General features: G+C 40.8%; 1 protein-coding gene across 13 annotated transcripts in view; it reads left to right on the top strand.

Moving 5' to 3' along the window:
- Positions 1 to 13,674, top strand: part of TBCK (TBC1 domain containing kinase) — a 187,895-nt gene that overhangs the window by 23,455 nt on the left and 150,766 nt on the right. For 11 of the 13 annotated variants that reach the window (XR_003094992.1, XM_006027572.3, XM_025208794.1 and 8 more), the window contains 2 exons: positions 1,064 to 1,165; positions 1,749 to 1,821. Coding sequence is in view for 11 of the 13 variants with exons in the window: in XM_006027572.3 (XP_006027634.1) it covers positions 1,064 to 1,165; positions 1,749 to 1,821 (175 nt within the window). In the remaining 2 variants the exon portion in view is untranslated. Of the gene's footprint in view, positions 1 to 1,063; positions 1,166 to 1,747; positions 1,822 to 13,674 lie in introns of those variants that run through there. The other 2 variants (XM_025208798.1, XM_025208800.1) reach the window with 2 other exon arrangements.

The following is a 13,674-nucleotide window of genomic DNA, read 5'->3' as shown; positions in this document are numbered from 1 at the left end:
AGGGGTGGGGGGTGGGGGGGGGGAGGAACTGGGGAGCAGGCAGCAGAGGGGCCTCACGGGGGTCCCCTCATGGTCTCCACCCATGACTTATAAGCACAGAGTCTGAGTCCAGCTCCCTGTGGTGGCAAGTGGGGACTGTCCGAGCATCCATATTGCCTCCAAATCTGTTCTGAATTAATTTGGAGGATTCGCATTGATTTTGGAGCTTTTTATTGGTCTCCTGATTTTTATTTTTATTTTTTTTATTTATTTTTTTTAATTCCGAATCAGAGATTCGGCTGCTGAATCGCCTCCAAATTGAATCAGCAACTGAAGCGTCACACAGCCCTAGTGGGCACCATTGTTATGATGTATGGTATACTGTCATTGATAGGTTTGTGTCTGAGTAAATAAACACCTAGCTTAACTCCACTTTCCTAAAATTTATAAGCATCTAATTGAAGCTTTTCCTAGAAAATCCAGCATGCTTTTCAGAGCTGTGGCAAACTGTTCTGATCAGTATTTCTTGTTTGTTTGCTTAGACAGTTCAAACAATTCATGTTTTGGCATCAAATTTACCTCATATTTTTAGTTAATGCTGTGCAGAATACATCTCTCATCTCATCACTCAAAATGTTATTTACATGTCCATTAACTGTTTTCACATGTAAAGCTAGCTCACAAATCGGGATTCAGCTGTTTTCTATTCGGAAGTGATTCAAGATGATCTTATTTCCTTGGAAGCTCAAAAGGAACGGAGTGGACAGTTGGCACAGAATACCCCCTGTGCCTTGGATTGGTAGTTTTAAAGATAGCACTAACAACATTCACCCTTTATAAAAGCTTATATAGGCTGTAACTGCCTAGCTAATTACAGGATCTGCCAAAAGGTATAGTTGGTAAATTCTGCCCTCCCGCCCAACCCTTCCACTTTGAAAGAGAGATTGTTGAATGTAAACCAGCAGTGGTGGTGTCCAGATCACTGTTTCTCGGCCCCTAAATCAAGTGTAATTGTATATAGCATCATGAGCTTTACTGACTATTTTGGAATTGGTGGCATAAAGTATTTTCGCTTACACTTTAGATATAAACGTTTTGAGGATGCAGTTATCAAATCTGTTGATCATCAAGGCAGAAAAAAATGAGGATATTGTACTTCTTAATGAAGATACTAGTAGATTAAGAGGTAAATAAATGCTTCCAAGTTTAACCTGTCAGTTGTCTACTGAAATAATATGGTAGTGAAACTGACATTGTAATACTTACAGCAGTGGCAAAGCACTCCACATGGTCAAAAAGTTTCTGGATATAGTAGCTAATGTTTGAGGAGAGAAAAATCTACAAACTAAATTCAGAAGTGAAGGTAGTAAAGTTCAGTGAACTCTGGAAAGATACTTTTCTCCTCTTCTCATATTGTTGGAAGGTAAGGTATCAGAAAATTCACCATACAGCCATCCCAATATAAGTGGTGCTCTCAGTTCCCGAGAACTGTTTAGCAATTGAGATGATGGCAAATTCTTGGTATGTTAAATTTAATATGTGAATATTTGCAGGACAGGAAATGTTGTGACCTACAGGGAAAAAAATATTTTTTTCTTGCATTGTGTATTCGATTTGTAATCATTCTGAAGGAAGTACTTATTTAATAATATATCTAGTGTATGCCAAGATGCTGTATAATAGTTTAAATAAGGTGGCTGTTGAAATATTTGGGGTAAAGCCATGTGTCTGGATTTGTAAATTTGCTTTTGGTATATTCTTTTAATTAGAGAGGCTGGTGGTGGCAGCTGAACACTGTGAAAAGAGTTTGGAAGATTTGCTACGAGACGGGAAACCTGTGAGGTATGATATCAAACTACTAATGAACCCACTAACAAAAAGGTTTAGATATTTTCAGTGACCGAGTCCAGGCATACTGAAGAAAATGTGACTACTTTTATAGTTCAGCATGAATTCAATTTTGATGTTGCTCATTGTTTGACTGTCTTCTTACTGCCAAACAAATAACTACTTTTTTTTCTTATAAGTTGGGGGGGAGAGGTATTTAAAGCTAAAATAGGTTGTGTTGTTTTTTTTTTACACTGAATTTTGTAAAACTTGCGCATTTAGGTCTTTTTTTAGTAGTATTGAGCTCAGTAGGAATTGAAGTGTAAAGGTTATTTGGTTTCATGAAATATGACAATTGATGTTTAATTTTTTTAGATGAAAACATCACTTTTTCAGTAGGGAAAATCATAAAGTGTAGATAGTGAAATCACTGTTGCTTGTTATGATGTGTAAAGTTAGCTGAGCCTATATCTCTTATTTTTAAAAATATATTTGTCGGCCAAGTTTGAAAAATATTAATTTGATGTAAAACAAATACAAGAGAAGAGATTACTTCTTATTGTACCAAAAATATTGAGTAAGTATAGATCATTCTCATAATAGAAAACATTATGTGAAGTGCTAAACTTTCAGGATTTTTTTTTTTAAGTTATTGCTACTGTGAATTTAGGCAACATCTTCCTTCAGTGACAGATTCAGGATATTTATGTAATCACAACCTTGAGCCTTTTCCTTGAGACTTGTTCCTTTTATCTCTAAACCACAGCATTATAGTTAGTCACTGAAGTCCCAGGATAAAACTCGGAGAATACAGATTTAACACTCAAACAGTGCTTAGTTGCTCAAAGAAGGCTTGTTAAAGTTTTTCATTATCAAGTTGAGTCAGGATTCTAGCGATTTTTAAAACCTTGTAATACAGTCTTCTGTTTCCCTCAATGCCCTAAATCCTCAGCCTTTGGTCATGGAGGCAATTAGAGAAGAGGGACTGATCTTGGGTAACCAGTGTCTTTCCTTCTACATGAGAAATGCCCGGACAATATTCCATTTCTCTTATTCTTTATAAGATTTAGAGTTTCAGTTCAGTGTAAGATTTACCTTATTTATTCTATGTAACAGAATGGCTTTTAGAGACCCTAGATATTTTAATTCCTACATATCCTTCTTCTGTCATTAAGGTTGTACTGTTGAGCAGTGCTGGTCAGTATTAACACTTGCCCCAGACTCTGTTCTTTGCGTATTCTGATATAAATTACAGTGCAGTACTTGCATAAATTTGAGGGAGTTGTAAATGGTTATAAAGGTTATTTATTGCAGTACAGTTCTTCAAGATGAAAGGGAAGTGTTAACCGCCCATGACATTCACTTGAGCGCTTCGCCCTTTCTGCCTGTTCGGATGCAGCTGCCTCCTTTTGAGTCCACAGCTTGCCTTCCAGTAAGATACCTTGAAAGGTCAGCAGGGATTCTCGTGTGCCACATCTTTTTACTGGTTATTGCTGGGAGGATGTTCTTGAATCCTGCCTCTCCTGGTCCCTTCTTTCGGCTCTTGCTTGGACTTCTGTTTCAGGGCTCCACCTCCCCTACACCCCTCCTTACACCAACGAAAGATGTTGCTTCTTGACCGAGGCTAAGACAAAGTCTGCCAGCCACGGTAGGGGGCTTAGCCCTTGCCTCATCACAGTCCTGCTCAGACGGTGTACCATCCTAGTTCAGGCTTTACGTCAGCCTGGTTTGCCTTACTATTTGCCCCAGGATACCTTACTCCCAGGCGCTTTCCCTTTTCCTCCCAATGGTTACTTAGTCTCAGACTCCTTCCTTCTTTCTCTTCTCACGGACCCACCACTGTCCCAGTCTATACCAGCTGTATCCAGGATCCAGAGTCTTGCACAAGGTAAGGATTCAGGCTCCACCGAGCCAGCTTTAGCAGGGCATTCCCCCTCCTGGGGTTACTACCACTCGCCCCTGCCAGGGCAGTCATTCATTCCCAGCTGCTCCAGGCCCTCTGGAGGACTCACTTCCAGTCCTTCTCGAATGTTGGCTGGTGGGGTTTTTTATTCGCCCCTCCGAGGGCTGGCAGGAAAACCGGCATTAACATGCAGCCATAAAGCATGGCCGCATCAGTGCACCCGAATACACCGGCTCTCCTGTGGCACGCTGTGGCCACTTCTGTTCTCTTCCCTCCAGTCTTGGCGCGGCTTGCCTTCTTGTGGCGGCCTCTCCCCCGCTGCACCTTTGATCGTAGGCGACGTTTTGCAGTCTCCGTGTCCCTCTCTGCTCTCGGCTTGGAGGTAGGTTTTGATCTGTGGCGACGTCCCTGCCACAAGAAGGCTAGATTTTTGTGTGTGTGTGATAGTCTTTATGAACCAACTCTATCCACTGCTACAACAATCACCTACAATGAACCCATCAGAATCCATGGATCCTACATATGCCTATCCTAAAATGCGCGATGCATCTGATCCAGGGCACCAAAAGCCTTCATGGAAACTGTGTGGGTGAAACTAGGTTAAAGTTACATACCAGAATGAATGATCGCGAGAAAAATAGTACAGACAGATACTTGAAACACGTGTAGGAGAACACTTTTCACAGAACAAGAACTTTCTTTCTAGTCTTGCTATCCTTGCACTCAAGGGAAAATATACAAAACATTTTCAAAAGGCTAGCTGGGAACAAAAATTGATAAACTGGCTATTGCATTCAGGACCTCAACTGTGCACACCTACATAGAGGCCTAATATACAAGCTAATAAAGTTGATAGTAATCTTTTCGGTGGGTTTTGGTTTGAGCCCATAACCTACAAAGCTCTTCATATCAATTGAGCAGTAAAAGTGCCTTCCTTCCCTTGCTCTATTACACACCTCTCCTGTCATCAATAGAAGCTTTCTTCTAAGATGAGAGCTTTGGTATAAGATGATTGTTGCTTCTTGACCATTCTTGGGAAATATTCACTTCTGGTATTCTTACTAGTTGTGACTTGACATAATAAAAGATTCCTGTTCTAAGGCTCTCTAGGGACCCTTAATAGTTTTACAGCTTTACCTCTCAGTATTAATACTATCCTTCAGCAAATTTAGCCATGTGGTTAAAGCAGAAAAAAAATGTCCTTTTTGGAGTGATGAGGAAGGCAGTTTAAGCAAAGTTATTTCTTGTCAGTAAAGACTAATTTTATTTGTATTTATAACTTCAGCCATTTTTGTCTCTGCCAAGAAAATGATGTTTTGTTTTTAAACAGGGGTGAGAAGAAACATGGTGGTTGGATGGGATTTTTATTTAAGAAAGAAATGCTGAAGGGCTTCTGCAAGATTAATTAGAAATCAGTTTATGTATTTCAGTGCTAATTTAAAAAACAAAATCTTTGAGAAAGTAGCTGTTCTGTCCTCTCTGAAGCAGTCACCAGTGCTTCAACTGTGATAGTTTTATTTGGAGCAGTAGCTAGAAGCTGTATTTCTCTTCAAGAAAAGTGTTTGTTTTTTTTCCAACGAGACCAAGACACATTTTCCCTTCCTTTTCAGTTAATTAAAATGGACATTTGTTTCTTTTGTGAGATGCATCAATGGCCAGAAGTAGTTTGGACAGGACCAATTCCCAGTTACGTTATCTGATCCATCTATGTCACTGAAGTTTTGTAAAGAACTATTTGGCTTCTTCCATGTATTTTAATTGCATTAGTCCATGATACCAGAGCTGGTGTGCATGCTATTGTAATTAATGTTATAAACTGTTTATGGAATGGAAAAAACTGTTCTTATGGTTTCTAAATTAATTCTTCCTACACTTGCCAGAAACCAAGTTCTTTGCACCTGTAAGTTGATGTAAAGGCAGCAGGAAATCTTCTATTAGTTTTAGTGTTGAAATTCAAGACGTACCACTGAGGGCTGTCCATCCTTCTGTGCATATTGCAAAACAGGCTGTTCAACTGTCTGGTGGTTATTTTGCAGTTAGTGTTCTCTAAAGTCATGCATCATTTATGTCTCGCATTACTTACTGTATGGTATGTATCTAGGAATGAGAACAAATACATAAGAACATACCTTGAACTTTAAGTTAATTATTCTCAAAATCTGACCAGGAAGCATGAGTAGGTTCATGAGAACCAACAATTTTTAGGCTTGAATATTAGAAAGCATATAAGGTAATGAGTACGCTTGGATAAATTGTTATATTGTAACAAAACACGAAATTTGCCAAAAATATTATGCCCTCTCTCAATTTAATTAAGCTTAATTTGTGTGGTAATATAGGGTCAGATCTTCAACTTCTGAGTAGGACTGATGACGTGCTAGATTCCACTGCATAGGGGGAGAAAAGAAAGGATGGAACGTGCCCCTTCACGTTTTTTGGAGTTCTTAAGTTTCCTTTGCTTACGCTCTGAAGTGAATGCAGCCTGTAGAGTTGCAGGAAAAGTTGAAAATAAGCAGTCTTCTCTCTTCAGGCTTCCTTGGTTTACCTTGAATGGCGAGACATAGTTAACCATGTTAGTGTAAAGTCATTGAATCATAGAGAAGTTGGGTTAGAAGGGACCTCCAGATACCATCTAGTTCAGTCGCCTGTCTAAAGCAGGATCATCCCTATTCAAACCATCCTATACAAATCCATAGTCTAAACTCTTAGTAAAATTACTGTCACACTGACACAGCCCCCTAACTTGTCGCAAGTAAAGCAGAGTGACCAACATCCTACTTCTATAAAAGGTTGTTAATATACGCTTGAGAGATCCCATGTAGAAGGTCCTGACCCCTGCTACAGAGGAAGGTAAAACCCCACCCACAATCCATACCAATCTGACTATGGGGTAAAATACCTTGAGTAGAAGGCAGGATAGATTTGCCACCTCATAGTCTAGACGAAGTAAGTGCGTGTGAAATACACACATCATGGATATTGATGTATAGATATCACAATCTTTTGAGACCTGAAGCTCTCTTCATAAGATGCTGGGAAAGGACATGCAAATCCGGGGGCACACCCCCCAGGAAGAGTCCAGCACAGCCCCCCAGCCTGCAACCCTACCGGGGTGTGTGTAGCAGCAAGCATTGTGACCCTTGCCCTGCACCCACTGATGGTTCCCTCCCCAGCTGGCATCAGCCATTCCTGGGGCTGCTGCAGCAGGGGCCAGGGTGAATGGGAACAAGTGGAGCCCTAGGGGGCACGGGGTGCAGCACAGGTTGTCCACACACACCCCAGCCCCTGCTGCAGTGGCCCCGGGAGTGGTCAGTGCCACCTGCTTGCAGCTGCTGTGCTATGCCATGCCCCATGTCCCCTGGGCCTCTGCTTGTCCCCATTTACCCCAGCCCCTGCTGCAGCGGCCCTGGGAGCAGCTGATGCCAGCTGCCTGCACCATGGCATGGTGCAGCCCATGAGTGGAGTGACTGGGGACAAGTGGAGCCCTGGGGGGGTTTGGGGCGCAATGCAGCGCAGCCCAGTGGCTCCCAGAGCAGCTGCAGCAGGGCCTAGAATGACTGGGGCCCTGGCCCCATGGCCCTTTCCCTTCCCTCTACAGACTTACCTGCTTGGGGGAGGGGGGAGCATACCTATGTCAATCGCATAAGAGTGAATTTACTTCGCATATAACGATTTGGGGTATAAAAAGGGTCATCACATAAGAGCAAATTTGCATATACAGAACCTGCATAAAGCAAGGGAAACCTGTAGCATTTCAATGGAAATGCTTTTGTGAAGCCACACAGAAATCTGGTAACAGTAACACCAGTTGTTAGCTGTAGCAGTGGTGCCTATTGGCAGCCATTAATGTATAAGCCTGTGTCTAGCAATTTATTGTGGTGCATATGAGTAGCTATCTTTCTTTCTTACTCTGTTCCTTCATCCATTTTGCCCTCTTGACACACAAACAAACATCATTCAAGTAACCCATTGAGTTCCCTGAAACATGTAATTAATTTGTGGAGGTTGCTGTCTCCTTGCCCACAAAAAAGAATTAATGACATTAAAAGATGGGCAACTTTAAAAAAAAAATAAATTTAGCAGTTTTAGAACTGTTCTATTGGGACACACTTCCAAACAGTTTGAAAGGAGCTATATGTACCACTCCTTGTTGTAAAATGAATTGTATAGTCTTTACTTTCATGTTATACTTGTAGTGTGTTCTTCCTTTGAAGTTGGCCTGCACTTGTGTTCTTATTGAGTGTGCCAGCAAATGTAGAATGCAGACATTTCACAGACTTTTGGCACCTACAGTAGACTTTCTGGTCTGGTCTTAGATTTGTGACTGTGGCAGTCAAAGCATATTTCTTTCTTCAATAAAATGTAGTTGTCATATGTTTTGAAAGTTATGGTTTTGAAAAATTACCAGTGAACCATCAGATATACGGAGGTATAATATGTTATACATGGAGCTTTTGATGGGAAGCAGACTGTGCAGCTGTTTACTAGCTTCAGAAAAACCATGTGCACATTTGGATGAGTAAGTTTTATTTACCATTATTAGATATTGTCTACTCAGTAGATTGAATTTCTTCATTCTATCCCTATCGGAATGTACTTCTAGCATACCTGAAGTAAAATTGCATTATAAAAAGATACTATTTGCTAACTTCTGTGTAGCTTGCATTAAAAAAAAAAACAAAAAAACAAAAAACAGGAAAAAAACCTCTTAGGATAGATGCAAGTAATCCAAAAGCTATATAGTTTCATGTGACTTGATTTCAAGGGCTGCATCTATTCAGCTTTAAACCAAAACTACACACAAACTGTACATGAGAAATACTGTCCTGAAGTTACATTTTATATGACTAAATAATGACTCAGTAAAACTCAGCTGCATTAATAAACACGTAAAATAAATAAATAAAGTCTCTCCCTAACAGTGTATGAGCTGCTGTGCTTTAGGCTATCTAGTAGCTTCAGTGTTTCTTTTACTTTTTTGCCAGAAGCTATTTCCAGGATAAAATTTACTGTAGCAAAAGCATGAATTAAGATGGCTATTAGTCATGACTTGCTTATCCAGAGCTGTTTTTCTTAATGTAATTAATTTTTCTTTTTTTAAATTGGAGATGGAGTTAGACTGCAAAAATATAACTAATTGTAGTATTCCTTTTAGGAAAAGAGCGTATTTTGGCGTTTAACCTTGTTTATAGCCTAAACATTAAGGCTCAGGACAAACATTATACATAAACCAGTTTAAGCAATCAGAAACTGGTTTAAACCTGTAACAACAGATGTTCAGTGCACATAAATCAGTTTGAAAATGGCTGAAACTGGTTTGAGAGAAACCTGCTTGAACGTAGTACTAGTATTAGAGTTAACTGATTGGGGTCAAACCAGTTTATGCAATGTCTGTCCCAGCCTCCTTGCTGGTTTTAAGATAAACCAGACACCCCCAATATCGTGGCATGCTCTCTGGGCTGGGCAGGGCGGGGCTCTGCTCCACAGCAGAGCTGGCCCTGCCCCTGTGCTCCCTGGCCAGAGCTCCAGCAAAGGCTTCCAAGCACAGAGCATCTGCCTGGCTTCCCCCTGCTAAGCAGGGATTATCCCCCCTTCTCTCTCCCTTACGCAGACACCTCAGCATTAGCTAGCGGACCACATGCTGGCTACAGTCTGTGCTGTGGGAGACAACAGGCAGACAGGCTTTTTGGAGCTAATCAACAGGTAGTTTAATGTCCTTCCTTAGAAGAGCTATTTAAGAAGAGCTCCATTAGTTAATGGAGTGAGGCTTTGTTTTCTTAAATGGTTTGATAAACACTGCGTTACAGGTGATAAACATTCCCTGCTGGGTTGCGTGGAGGGGAGGTGGGGGAAATAATCAGTGTCCTTCTGGGGCCTGGCCACACCCCCCTCAGCTCAGTCCTTTGCAAGGGAAGGGAGCCCACTGGCTTCTAGCCTGAGCCACTGCAGGCATGTGCCTGCATTTCTGGGATGTCTGTCTGGTTTCAAAACTGATTTGGCCTAGCCAGGTTAGACTAACCTACAAAGATTGAATCAATTCAGGCTTAGGCTTTTTGAATGTCTGCCCCTAGCCTAGTTATTTTTCATTTGTAAGAGGGGGAGATTGGTATATTTCATGTATTCTATAAATACTTGATCCTTCCACATTGAAATTTGAAATTAAAAAGAGTTTAATCACGGACTACAATGACCATTGCTCAAGCTCACTTTGGGTGGTACACAATTGGCTATATGCCACATTGCAGCCTGTATACACTATAGTGTGTCTACCAGTTGTGCAGCCATGTGTGATTTTCCTCATACTGAAAAGGAATTAATAAAAATGCACATTTTTTCCATGAAGACATGCTACAGTTTCAGTCCTGTTAGGGAAGAGTAGAATGTGAGTAGTAATAGGCATTTACTATTGAATTACTACTTTCTGTTCCAATCTACCCCTCTCTCAATTGCTTTTGGCTTCCTTGTGCAAAATCCTTTTCTGTTCAGAACTTCTTCAAATAATTCATATGCAGGTAGTAGTCAGGCCTGGAAGGTGATTAGTGACCAGGTATATCATTGACACAGAAATAGTTTAGGCCATTGGTGCCCAACTTGCCCAGCCCTGTGGACCAAATAACTGGTGCAGGTCAGGAATTGTGCAGTAGTATTAATTGCTGCAGCTCCCAGAGCCAGGTTGGCTGTGGTCACCCCTACTTTAGGCAGTCTTAACTATTGCTGCTGCTAATACCCTAGTATTCGTGTCTAAAGTAGTTATACTTCCTTGGTGTCACTAATTCCTCAAAGGGAAAAGACAGATCTAATCACTGACTTTTAGAACCCTCTAAAATATTATTAAATATCACCACTTTAAGGTAAAATCGATTGCCATACAAGAAAAAAAGAAAAATCTTCATACTGTTTGAGAATTCCTTATTTCCTACCTGTATAAAGTCTCTGTAGCTCTGGTAATAGTGCTTCTGTTGTGAATGTTAATGGTTAAAGACGGAGATAGATTGATACCATTTTGACCTGTGAGCTAACCAAGTTTGCACTTTAGTTTAATGCATCACCGTTAATAGAATAATAATGTGGTTAAACAGATTTGGAGTTCTGCTGCTATTCTCTGGCCTAGTTATTTAGGGTTCGCTTTGGTAGGCTGAACACAGTTATTGCTTAGCTTATTGTCTTTAATTTTACCAATTTAAGTAATATAGACTTCTAGAAATGTATTAGCTGTGCTGTCCTATTTTAAAACTATAAATAAGTACAAACTCTTCAGAGATTCATACTAGGGATGTGCGAAGCTTTGGTCGCTAATTCGATTCGGCCTAATTCAGTGGCTGAATCTCCGAATGAGAATTGAATCAGGAGACCCTTTAATCTCTCCAAATCAAATTGGAACCCGCTGAATTGGTTCAGGAAGATTCAGCGATGTGGACAGAGACAAAGCTTTAAATGTTTGGTTTTTTACATACCTCAAAGTCCCAGGTGGCAGTGGCTCGTGAATGCTGAGATGCTGGGGCGGATGCAGAGTCCCACAGGAGCACAGGGCGGTCCCCAGCACGCTCGGCAGCAGACCTGGTTCCGGTCCACCTCCAGGTCCGCAGGGGGGCCTCCCTACATCCCCCTGGCTTAGTGACTGGTGTCTCCTGGTCTGGGGGGGGCACCCAGGGTCCCCCCGCGACTGATCGCCAAGCTGGGGGCACCTCCGTGCTCCTGTGGGACACTCCATCCGCCCCACCATTCCGTGAGCATTCATGAGCCGTGCCTGGTACCTCAAGGTATGTAGAAAAAATATTTAAAGCTGTCTATGGCCAAATTGCTGATTCTCCGATCTGGCATCAAATCTTCAGATTCGGATTCGGACTAATCAAATCGGGGACAATGATCCAAATAAGCTAATCGAATCACTGTCCCCAATTTGGGCCGAATCCGAATCTCATACAGCCTGTTTTGCACACCCCTAATTCATACCAGTAAATGAAGTTTTTAAATAATTACTACACGTAGTAAACATGGTATAAGGGCTCATATTCGGAATTTTAGTGCAAATATTATTACTATACAAATAAAGAATAGGAAACATCAAGCCCAAGTGCAGTGGGGCTGGACTCAATGATCAAACCCCTAACATCCATAAATCTGTAAAACCAGGTAACATTTTGGTTCTGGCCAAAGGGTCCTGCTGTGGCATCAGTTTGGCCTGTAGAGTCCTCAGGAAACAGAAACTTCTTGTTACATTTTTGTAACATTTGTATTCTTTGCTTCATCTTCCTCTGTAGAATAAGATGATATCCACATACCTTTTATACTTCTTGCATAACACTTCAGATAGGTTGGTGTAGTAATCATTGAGGAGTGTTAACCAAGATTTATTTTAATAGCTTAAAATTAATTGAGTTTAAACATGGGAAGAATTTATAAAGCTGACAGAAGTACTTCAAATACGTAGCTCTGGCAGCCCAGTATGATATCACTCTTCCTTTTTCTCATGGCTTTGTCTTTGATTAAGAAAATATTTTTTCTTTTGGCCTCTATATAAAGAGAGAAGCTGGGCTAACTTCAACCGTGGCAGGGTAAGACAAATTTGGTGCTAGGGTTTTGTTTTTTTTTTCTTTTCTTTCCTCTTCTCCCAGCAAAGGCTATCTGAGAGGCTGTACTGGATAACTGTGCAATATTATCTCTCTCATAAGGGAGAAATAAAGAAAGATAGTGATTAATTTAATCAGCAATTTCCTGTCAGGAAATCTTTGAAAAGTAATAACTTTGAATGAATAATGCAGATAATACTAAGGCCTGCTGTTTTAACAAACACAGCTGAATAAGCACATGGAGTCCTCTAGGTAGTGTCTGTTTTTTTTAAAAAAAAAATGTCCTCTAATGGCTTTTGCAAGAGCCAAGGATTTTGTGGGTGATATCTTCTATTGGACCAAATGCCTGGTTGAGATTTAAAAAGCTTTTCAATGTAGAACACTCTTCTTCTGGTCTCATTGCAGTTAGTCCAGTAAAAGATATCCTACAAGAACCTTTTGCCTCATTTTTCTGGACCATCACAAGTTTGTTTGTTTGTTTTCCACGTACAAGAAATTTAAAAGGTAGGACTAGTCCAATTCTTCATATCCATTGCTGCTTGCAGTGCCTCTTTATCTCCCTGCCCCAAACTTTATCGGTCAAACTAGTGAGGGAGAAGCAGGGAGAGACCAGAATCTCCTGCCTCCTCACTTTCAAGTTGCCTACCTTGAAAGTTTTGGGATTTGCATAGGTCATGGGATATAATAATGAGTTCCCTTGACTCTTCCCCTCCCCATTCTCCTGTTGTTATAACACATGCCATTTTTCTCTTATTATTGAACTTTGTTCTGTTTAATGGGGATCAGTGTCTGGGAAAGTCCCTTCTGCAAAATTGGTGCAGGCAATCTGCAGTTGTTTCACTGTTTCTTTCAAAAACATCCCCAAATTCCTTACATGATTGTAATTCTGTCTTGATTTGTGATGCCTTTTCAGTTGCTTTAAATTAGTGATGGCATGAACCTCAAGCACAATGATTTACGGTGGAGGTGCAGGTAGCTTATGCACAACAAAGTGCCTATCTTCACATGTTACTTGACTGTGTAATCAACAAGTGTTGCCCACTGTTGATGTTGTGTGGCAAATCCCATGATATTTGGTGGGCTTTTAGAAAGCCAAACACGTAGAACTACTGAGTCGTGTGAGAGTTTCTGCTTCGATCTTAATTATGGTTCTCAGTTGTAGGGACAAAAGTTGAATGTAGGTCTTGTTGCTCAACAGGAAAAATGCAAGGCAGAGTCTCCTTCACCCATTCAGCCAGTCTCATAATCCTTTGGGGTTGGACTCATGATCTCTTGAATACCTGCAAATGGCACTATCAGATCAGTTACTTTCTGTATTCCAACAGGTTTACCTTATTTGGAACCATCTCCAAAAAGGCTTGGATGAAAAGCTTTGTGGTGTTTTGTTATTTTTGT

The sequence above is a fragment of the Alligator sinensis genome, unplaced genomic scaffold (genome assembly GCF_000455745.1).
Source record: "Alligator sinensis unplaced genomic scaffold, ASM45574v1 scaffold1092_1, whole genome shotgun sequence".
NCBI classification, from domain to species: Eukaryota; Metazoa; Chordata; order Crocodylia; family Alligatoridae; genus Alligator; species Alligator sinensis.
This window is presented reverse-complemented; position numbering and strand designations above follow the sequence as displayed.